The sequence below is a fragment of the Spermophilus citellus genome, assembly GCF_964194105.1.
Source record: "Spermophilus citellus genome assembly, chromosome: 3".
Classification (NCBI taxonomy): Eukaryota; Metazoa; Chordata; class Mammalia; order Rodentia; family Sciuridae; genus Spermophilus; species Spermophilus citellus.
Window position 1 is genome coordinate 1,789,372 of NC_138184.1, and position 9,651 is coordinate 1,799,022.

General features: G+C 59.9%; 1 protein-coding gene across 1 annotated transcript; it reads right to left on the minus strand.

Annotated features, from left to right (window-relative positions):
- Nucleotides 1-226: 226 nt before the first annotated feature.
- SLC39A3 (solute carrier family 39 member 3) lies at nt 227-7,175 on the minus strand. Its single transcript, XM_081286232.1, has 4 exons — nt 7,033-7,175; nt 6,370-6,451; nt 5,256-5,577; nt 227-1,140 (listed from the first exon to the last, which is right to left on the minus strand). Exons 3-4 carry the CDS (start codon nt 5,463-5,465, stop codon nt 427-429), a joined length of 924 nt encoding a protein of 307 aa, XP_081142358.1. The 5' UTR covers nt 5,466-5,577; nt 6,370-6,451; nt 7,033-7,175; the 3' UTR covers nt 227-426.
- Between the last annotated feature and the right edge of the window lie 2,476 nt (nt 7,176-9,651).

Sequence of the window (9,651 nt, forward strand, 5' to 3'; positions counted from 1 at the left end):
GGCATGGGACGTGGTGTGGCAGGGCAGGTCTCAGCGGTAGCGGGCAGGAGCACACAGCCCCGAGCCCCCAGCTCTCTGCATCCCAGGCACTGCCCACCTGGCCTGGGGCTGGGGTGTGGCAGGGAGAAGGTCTGGCCTGGCCCCGCCAGGACACCAGCCCCGCCCCACCTCCTGCGAGTTAGGGACCCTCTTCGGGCAGCTGACACAGCCACACAGCTTTGGTGAGTACGTCAGAGTGTTTTAAAGAGGATCAGTGCTCTGGGGCTGGGGTGCGGGCAGGGGCGCAGGGCTGGGCGCGGCCTGGTCCGGGGGTCCTCCTGTGTGAAGGCCGAGGTTCACAGCGCTCCCTCTCCAGGAAGCGGCAGGTCCCAGCCCACGTCCAGCCTGGGGCTCCAGGGCTCACAGGGGCAGCAACCAGGAGGGCACTCACCACTTGAGGAAGACCATCCCAGCCAGGACGGCATAGCCCAGCACCAGGAAGAGGACCTTGAGCAGGCGGTCATTCCTGTCCTCCAGCTCCCTAGCCAGGATCTCCAAGAAGGTGACGAACAGGAAGGTGCCACCTGCCAGGCCTTGCAGCAGCACTGAGGCCACGCTGCTGGGCACACCCCGAGCGCTCTCGATGCCCAGGCCGATGCTGATGCCCAGGGGGATCATGATGCTCACGGCGACCGCCAGCTTGGCTGCGTCCCTCAGGGGCATGGCACTCCTGGCCATGCTGATGCCCAGGGCCACGGCCACCAGCGTCTCGTGGACAGCCACGCCCACGAACAGGCTCACCACCTTCTCCCCCTCCTCCTGCAGGCCGAGCGCCAGGCCCTCGAAGATGGAGTGGGCGGCCAGGGCGAAGGCCAGGCTGAGCAGGCGCAGCGGCCCGGAGCGCGACAGCTCGCGCACGCTCAGGCCGGCGCCGTGGGCGTGGCCGCGTGCGCCCCCCATGAAGGGGCTCTCGTACTCGGAGTCGCTGCCCACGTCGGAGCCCGCATTGAAGGTCTCCAGGTCGATGAAGGACGGCTTCTCCTTGCGAAAGGTCAGCACCAGCTGCTCCAGGAACACAGTCAGGAAGAAGCCCAGCAGCAGGAGGGTCTCGGCCAGCGGGTAGTCAGTGCTGATGTGCCCGAGACTCAGCACCCTCTGCAGCTGCAGTGGGGACACGCGACAGGGAAAGGCCGTCAGGGCGGCAGTGGCGGGGCACAGGGTCACGTCAGGCTCAGTGTGAGCCCAGAGGGCAGCTCTGGGTGACGCCCTGGGCTCCGACCCCAGGCCCACAGCTCAGCGAGGGCAGGCCCGCTCACCGCGCTGGACCTAAAGACCCACCCCTGTTACCAGGCCGCCCGAAGGTCTCCCGTGCACGGAGCACGCTGACTCCAGGGCACCTCAGGGGGCTGAACCGTGTCCCTGAGAGACGTCACCAGGAACCACACACGTGGCCTCATCTGGAGGAAGGGTCTTGCGAATGCAACTCAAGTGCTGAACCGCCCCCCAGGGCCTCAAAATGCAAACCTATCTGCAGAGGGAGGCTTCAAAAAGGTGACGTGATCATCAGGTGGGACCTGACCCACAGCCTGGTGTCCTTGTGCAGAGAGAGAGGCCAGGTGCCCATGCACATGGAGTCCACGGGAAGAGGCAGGCCACCAGGGAGGGACACGGCGGAGCAGGCAGGCCACTAGGGAGCCACTCCCCAGCCCTTTTTATTCTGACACAGGGTCTCACTACATGGCTGAGGCTGGCCTCTGACTTGTGATCCTTCGGCCTCGGCCTCCAGAGCTGCTGGGATGACAGGTGTGGCCCCCACGTGTGGGTGCTGCGTGGAGCTGGCTTCCCCAGCGGGCAGTTGGGGAGCTCTGCTTCTGGAGGCTGTGCCCCCACCCAGGGACCTTCAGCTGGCACTGCCCGGCAGGACTCCCAGACTGTCCACACGTGGCCAAGGGGAGTGACGTGTGGCTGGAGTCTGGTCCTGTACCCTGGAACCTGAGCTGCGGCAGGCGGCTGTGGAAGGGCATACCGAGCGCCTGCACCCCCAGGGCAGGACTGTGCCGTCCACTCCCTTCGGGTCTTCACCTCCCTGGCGTTTCACGGTGCTCCACCTACACCAGGTGCCCTGCAGAGACTCCGCTTCTGTCCCCTCCACGTGCACCCTGAACCCGGCCTCCCGCTCGGGCCTGCTCTCAGCTCCTCAGTGAGGTCCAGCCAGCCCTCTGCCTGGGACAGCCACCACAGTGACCACCTCACTGTGGGACGCTGGATGCAGGCTGCCTGACTCGCCCCGCTGACCACACCCCAAAAGGACGTGCGGACGTGCCAGGGACACCCTCGCAGCCTCAGGCACCTCCAGGCCCCCATGCCACATGCTCTGATCCCCAACCAGATGCCCTCGGAGCCCCCCAGGTGACGGAGCACCCCGGGTGACACCCGACAGTAAAGGCCCTGGCCCGGGTCCCTCCCCCCCCCTGCTCTCTGCCCGGTGGGGCCTGCAGGGTGACCTGCCGCAGCCCCGGCCTGGGACTGGCGAACTGCCGGTTCCTCCACTCCCTCCCACGGGTCAGAGCTGACCACATGCCGAGCCCCGAGCTCCTGGCTCCCAAGGGCCACAGGAGTACAGACGCTCCTGTGAGAGGGACACCTGACAGGGTGGACGCCAGGCCTCAGGCTGTCTGCCAGGACGAGGTGCCGTGGAAGGCACCCTGTGGACACCGGCACACCCTCTGGGGGTCGGCGGGCAGGGCCAGCTATGGCCACTCTCCGAAGCCACGAGGCCCAATGCAGGGAGCCCCACCTCCCACCCCCACTGTCATTTCATCACGGGACACGGGTCCTCACCTGCCAGGTGTCTACCCCCAGGGGACACGTGGCCATGAGGTCTGGGGACAGTTTTGAGTGTGTAATTAGAATAGGAGCATTTAGGGCAGGACCCTTCTCTGTGGCAAGCCACCCCAGGCCTGCAGGGTGCTCAGCACGGCCCGCTCCAGGCCAGGGCACCCTGAGTCGGGACAGCCACCTGTGTCCCTAGCATGGCCCGGTTACCCCGGGGACAAATGGCCCAGAAGAGAACCTTGCTGCATGGAGATGGTTTCCATAGAGAAGCCACCTCACCTGCTCCCTCCACAGCCACCGGAGGCTTCTGCGAGCCTCTCCTGGGGACATGGTGGCTCACGGGGACCACTGCTGCTCCCAGAGGCTGAGCACGGATCCAAAGGATGTGCAGGAGGCAGGGGGCCTGCTCTGTGGCGGGCCGGGCTGCGAGCTCCGCGTGCTGAGGGGCACGGCCCTGAGCGGGCAAGTGCAGAGGCCAGGAGGACCCGACGCCGCACGTGCTGCAGGAGGATGGGCCGGAGGGGACAGGAGGCCACCCACAGACGTCCAGGTGTCAAGGGTGTGAGGAGAATGGGGCTAGAGATGGCACATGGAGTGCAGATCTCAAGAGACGGCTCAGTCACCCTCTCGGGGCCATAGCCATGCTCATGCCCCGGTGCCCAGAGGACAGCCTCCTGGCCAAGGACACTGAGTGCCACCGTGCGGCTCTGACGGCGGCTGGCCCTCTGCTCAGTCTGCGGCCGCGGGTGGTGGCAGTCCCACCCGCTGGCAGCCATGACTGAGGTCCCACGCCCACACTGGCTGCTGGCGGGGTGGCCTGGGCTGGGCCTCCCTCAGATCCTCACTGCCCTGCTGCCCACGCCTGGCTCTCAGTCCCTGAGGCCGGCAGGAGGGTGGGCACTGCCCCAGGCCGGCCAGGTCCACCCCCTTACTTGCCTTTTGATGACCTCCGTGTCACCTGAGCCACGGGCCTCAGCGGTCACGAAATCCCTCCAGCTGGAGGACGCGGCCATAGGAGCGACGGCCCTCATTCCCGGCCCCACCCGTGGACCAGGCAGGGGGCACGTGTACCCAGGGCTGGATCTAGGGCCGTCTGAGAATGCCACCCTTGCACTCACAGGCTCGAAGGGACAGCCCAGCTCCAGGGACACTGGGAGGGGCTGCTGTGCTCTCACGGAGGAAGAACAAGAAGTCCAGGATGTCCACCAGGCCCTGCCCACACTGGCCCAGGGAGAAAGAGTAGCTCACCTGAGGTCCCCAGGCAGGCATGGCCAGGCCACCCGCTGCGGCCCCCTGAGGGGCTTGAACAGTGGGGCCCTGAAGGAGTGCTCAAGGAATGGGCCACTGCAGGACCACCAGGTTGGGTGTCGTGGCAGACAGACCCTGAGACCGTCCCCAGTGCCCCAGTGGCAGGGGGCTGGCCCTCGCTTCCCACCAGCAGGGGAGAAGGCGGCCACACTGTCACTGCATGCGTGAGCCACAGCTGGAGACTCGGGGCAGAGCCAGCGCTCTCAGCCTGCAGCAGAGCGCATGGGCAAGGGCCCCAGGCAGATGGCGGCCACAGGAGCCTGTAGGTGGATGCCCTCCAGGACACGACCCCACTGCTACCCTGTGTGGGGAGCCACACTGAATCGCTGCACCTTCCAGTCCCGGTGCCGGGGCTCGGGCGGTCCAGCTCGCAGAGGAAGGGCTCTTCCCTGTGCCCCAGGGTTGAGTTACACTCACCTGTCCCTGGTAACCTGGCCTTTTTTGGACAGAACTTTCTAAGAACAAGAGCCCCCAAGTAAAAGCCCCTTCCGACCCTGCCCGCTCTCGCACCAGTCTCCCCTGCCTTCTCGGGCTCTCGCTCTCGGGGAGCCGGGGCCGCGGCCAGAGAAGCCGTCCTGAAGCTTGTTTAAAGGTGACTTGTGTCTGTGTTGCATTTGCTGTCCCTGGGAATTCACACGAGCGACCTTAAGTTCAGCTGCCCACGCAGGTCGGGGGCAGCAATCCTGGGTGACCCTGAAGCACAGGACAGTGAGGCTGTGCCCAGACTCCTGACCACAGAGACTGAGAGACAACAGCATCTGTGGCCTGAAGACACAGGTCTGTTGTGACCTGCCACACAGCCACAGCTGACAGACGCAGGAGCGGGAAAACAGCCACACTCGGTTCAGGACGGAGCGTCATGCTGCCTGGAGTGGGCAGAGGGTCTGGATACTCACCTCCCATTAGGCTCATCAGTCTAGTCCCAACACAGGTCTAATCAAACCCCCTGTTTACCAGTCAAGGCACAGAGAGGGGCAGCAATCGGTATCAGATCACACAACAATCCATTTTCTCCTTCCTGCCGTCCTCACAGAATCAAGGCCCCCGCTGGAGTTGGTATCGGGGCTGGTAAACCATCAGAGCCCCTTGGCCCCCAGGTGCCAAGGGCTCCAACTGTCAGCAGGGAGCATTACCTTTTCCCGCACAGCAGGCAGCAGTGCATTGAAGCATGTGGCCAGAAAGACTCCGCCTCCAAAGGTGTTGCAGAGGGAAAGAATCTTTTTGGAGCGATGGGCCTTCTCAAAGTCCGTCTCGATGACCTTCACGGGGAGCAGGGAGCCCAGCAGCATGAAGAAGAACACGCTCACCATGCAAAGGATCTTGGCCACTAACAACTTCATCATGGCAGTGGCTGGGGTCGCCGTGGTCACCGAGGGCCCAGGTTATGCATGGGTGCACACACCTGCGCTACGGGGCCTGACCACGCAGCTGGAGGTGCATGACGGCACTCGGCCACTGCGGACACGGGGGCAGCCACATCAGCCTGGGGTCACCCAGGACACTCACACCACACCCCTTACCCACCCCAGGGCTCCCGTACATCACTCCTCCCATGAAAAATCCCCCTGCACTGCACCAACCAGCGGGCAGCCATTGGTCACGTGTCTGTTTAATTAAAATAAGACACGATGCGGGGCTGGGCTGGGGCTCAGGGGCAGAGTGCTGGCCTGGCCACATGTGAGGCGCTGGGTTCGAGCCTCAGCGTCACATAAACAAAGTTATAAGAAAACCCCAGATACAACGTGAGAGCCTGCGTCCTCAGCCTTGTGCCTGTGCCCGGGAGCCTAGTGGGCTACCCAGCAGACACCTGCACTGCTGCGGAACGCTCCTGGGGCGCTGCTCCCCTGGCTTCCTGCAGACTCCAACTCTTCACCCCACGGCTGGGGTCTGCGTGACCCACTTCTGCCTCACCTCGGCCCACACCAGCTTTCCCAGGCCTCGAACGTGTCAAGCTTGTCCTGCCTCAGGGCCACTCTGCCTGGAAGACCCTTCTCCCCCAAGTTTCTCTCTTTCTTTCTTAAGCTGTGGTGGACACAACACCTTTATTTTATTTATTTTTATGTGGTGCTGAGGATGGAACCCAGCGCCTCACATGTGCTAGGCGAGAGCCCTCCTGCTGAGCCCCAGCCCCAGCCCTCCCCTAGATTTCTAAGGATGCATCCTCGTCTTTTGGTTCACTGCCCCAGGACCTCTCAGGAGGACCTCCCCTGGCCGACCCCTGCTCTAATCCAGGTCCCTTGCACCTACCTCGAGGCCTGGCACAACAGATGCTCAGCAACCACTGGCTGGATGGGCTGGAACCTCGGGCCAAAGTGCAGTGGATTCTGTCCTGGACCCAAAAATGTCACCATTATTGAGTGGAGTCTCATTTCCTTTCCCGCTGGTAGGTGCCAGCCCTTCTCATGGCCCAGCCCTCACCTCACCCTGGCTCTAGGCTCTGCTCTGATGTCCCTGGTCACAGCTGCCTCCTCCCTCCCCTTTTCTGGCATTATTTTCTTCTATTTTGTGCACTGGGGAAACTTTATTAATTAAAGACATTTAAAGGCACTTCTCTCTCCATGCTGTGAACTACGCAGGGGCAGGGGAGTCTGTCTGCTCAAGCCCAGCAGCCCCCAGCAGCCCCCAGCAGCCCCCAGCAGCCCCCAGAAAAGAGAGGCACAGAAACACACAGCAGGCGCCCAATAAATATCTAATGGGTGTGTGAGTGCCCCTTTCCGGAAAGTGAGAATGAGGGTGGCCTGGACGCTCTCAACTGGGAGCTACTGGGGCTGGGACACAGAGGGCACATTAATTCAGCACTTATTAAGCGCCTATTGTGTGCCCGGTGGGTGCCAGGCCTCGGCGGGCAGAGTGCGCCAGGCCCCGGCCCTGCCCCCGCCTTCCCGGGCCCACCCCCTACTCCACACGTACCTGCTCCGGCCGTAGCCTGCCTGGCTAAGCCGCCCACCGCCAACCGCTGCGCGGTACCAACCCCGCCGCCGCGGTCCTGGCTAGTCCCAGGCTCGGCGCGCCGCGGCCCACGACCCACCCACGCTCACGCCCATTGGTCTTCCTGGGCACGGCTGGCAAAACGCCCCTCTCCATTGGTTGAAGAGGCTGCCACTCATTTTGCGACTCCACCTCTCGACTGGCACGGAAAAGTAGTTTCCTCCTACTGAGCTGCGGGAGCAACCATCAGGCAACTCCGGTGGGAAACTCGGGTCTTTCAGGAATGGTTCCGGAAGAGTTCAGATTCCAGAGCTGTCCAGGGGCGCCTGGTGCTGAATTCTGTTCGGGTTGACGATTTGGCGGGAAGTGATTTTCCACGGAGAGCGGTCCTTCTCAAAGCGTCCTCTCTGATGATGCCCCTTCTGGAGTCTTAAGAAGAATATATATGGGTTCAACAAATCTCAGTTGATAGGAGGAATAAATTCAAGGTCAAGAGATTCATGGTGACTTCAATCACAAGGGGAGGCAGATCTTAGAGGACCTAAAAAGATGGGATGACATTCAACCCAAGGCGTCACACATGCCAGGCAACTGCTGTACCACTGAGCCACATCCCTCGCCCTTTTTATTTTTGGAACTGGGTCTTGCTAAGTTGTTGAGGCTGGCCTCAAACTTGCACCCCCCCCCGCCTCAGCCTCCCTAGTTGCTAGGTAACAGTTATGTGCCACCAAGCCTGGCATCACTGCAGGATTTTGATGAGAGATAGGATAGATCCAACATATTTCAAGAGAATCATCTTGGTTTTTTTTTTTTCAATACCACTGACAGGCCAAGTAAAATCAAGGCTGACTATTGAACATTGATCTTTTTTCCCTAAGGTGGAAGGAACATGGGAAAAACAGGCTTCCCATGTACCCCCTCCAAAGCAACAAGACTTATGAAGAAGACTGTATTCACTTATTAGCTGTGATCTTCTTTCTGGCGGACCCATGAGCCAGGTATCAGAGGGTATGGTGTGTGGAATAACCCAGAAGTAAAGGACAAATCCTCATAGTCATAGTCGTACTCACAAAATCTGAGGACAGGATGGAAAGAGAATGGGGAGTTAATTCTTAGGGGGAGGGTTTCAGTCTGGGAAGAGGAGGAAATGGGGAGGTTGCACTAAAATTGTGCTCTTCAAAATGGTTAAGAGTGTAAATGTTATGCATGACATTTACACTCTTAGGGCAAGGGATGTGGCTCAGTGGTACAATTTTAAAAACAATTTTTAAAAAAGTTTTTAAGAAATAAAATGGATGTACTGGAGATGTAGCTCAGTGGTAGAGTGCTTGCCTTCCATGTGTAAGGCCTCAGGTTTGATCCCCAGAACGGAAAAAGAGGAGAATAAAATAGAAGAAGAAACAAAGCCCCTCCCATCACCGCTCATAGCCCAGCGAGAGGTCGCACAGATGGGAGAGGGACAGGGCAGGTCTCCAGGAGGGTCTCACTGCCCCACACCCTCACATCCATGTCCTCAGGTAACTTCTCCCGACTGTGAACAGAACCCAATGACTTGGTTCCTTTAAAAAAAAAAACCTTTAGAACTTTGTATTTTTTTAACCTTTATGTATTTATTTATTCTTATGTGGTGCTGGAGATCGGACCTAGTGCCTCACAAGTGCTAGGCAAGTGCTCTACCACTGACCTTCAACCCCAGCCCCCCCTGACTTGATCCACACCAGCAGGGGGAGCCAGAGAGATGCAAGGTCACTTCTGTAGTGAGGTTATAAAAACTGTGACTTTGTCCTGCTAGCAGGTTGCCTGTTGCCTTCACAGCTCACACGCCTTGATGAAGCACGCTGTGGGGAGGCCACAAAGCAAGGAGCTGAGGGTGTCCCCAACCAACAGTCAGCATGAGAGCCTCCCTCCCAGAGCCTGTGAACTGAACTCTGCCTACAACCACGAGCGAGCGTCTGGTCTTGACCCGTGTGAGCCCCCAGGTGACTTGGAAGGCTCTTGTCCCGTGTGAACTCCCCAGTGGACACCTTGGTCACATGCAGCCTTTGAAGACTCAAGGCAGAGCCTCAGCTCAGCTTCACCTGAATCCTGAAACTGAAGCCACAGGATCTGGGGTGGTAAAGTTGTTTCTTCCCACTAAGTCTTGGGGGAAATTTGATAACCAATACATCATAGAAAAGCTGTGGATTGTACTAAATGCTGTGAAGAAAGAAAAGAGCACTGTGTGGGGATCAGCCCAATAAAGAGTGCTGAGCAGGAGGGGGCAGACGGGAGAGTTGACAAACAGGCAGAAGAGAGCTGGCACTTAAGGAAGCGGAAGGGCAGGCGGCTGAATGTCAGGGGGCTGAACAATCAGAAGGGGAGACGTTGGGAACCCTGCTGTAGACCCAGCTGTGACTCAGGGACAGGGTTTAAGCAGGTGAAGGTCATAATCCAACTACTGTTCTAAGGTTATTTTAACTTCTGCATGAAGAAAGGCTTAACTGTTTGTTGCCTGTAATCCCAGTAACACAGGAGGAGGATCACAGTTTGAGGCCAGCCTCGGCAACTTAGTGAGCCCTGTCCCAAACTAAAATTAAAAAGTGCTGGAAAAGCTCAGGGGTA

Coding starts and splice junctions, on each gene's coding strand:
- SLC39A3 (XM_081286232.1), bottom strand. CDS start 5,465: ATGATGAAGTTGTTAGTGGCCAAGATCCTTTGCATGGTGAGCGTGTTC. Junction 1,141..5,255: donor TGCCTGCTGTGCGGGAAAAG/GTAATGCTCCCT, acceptor TCCCCACTGCAG/CTGCAGAGGGTGCTGAGTCT.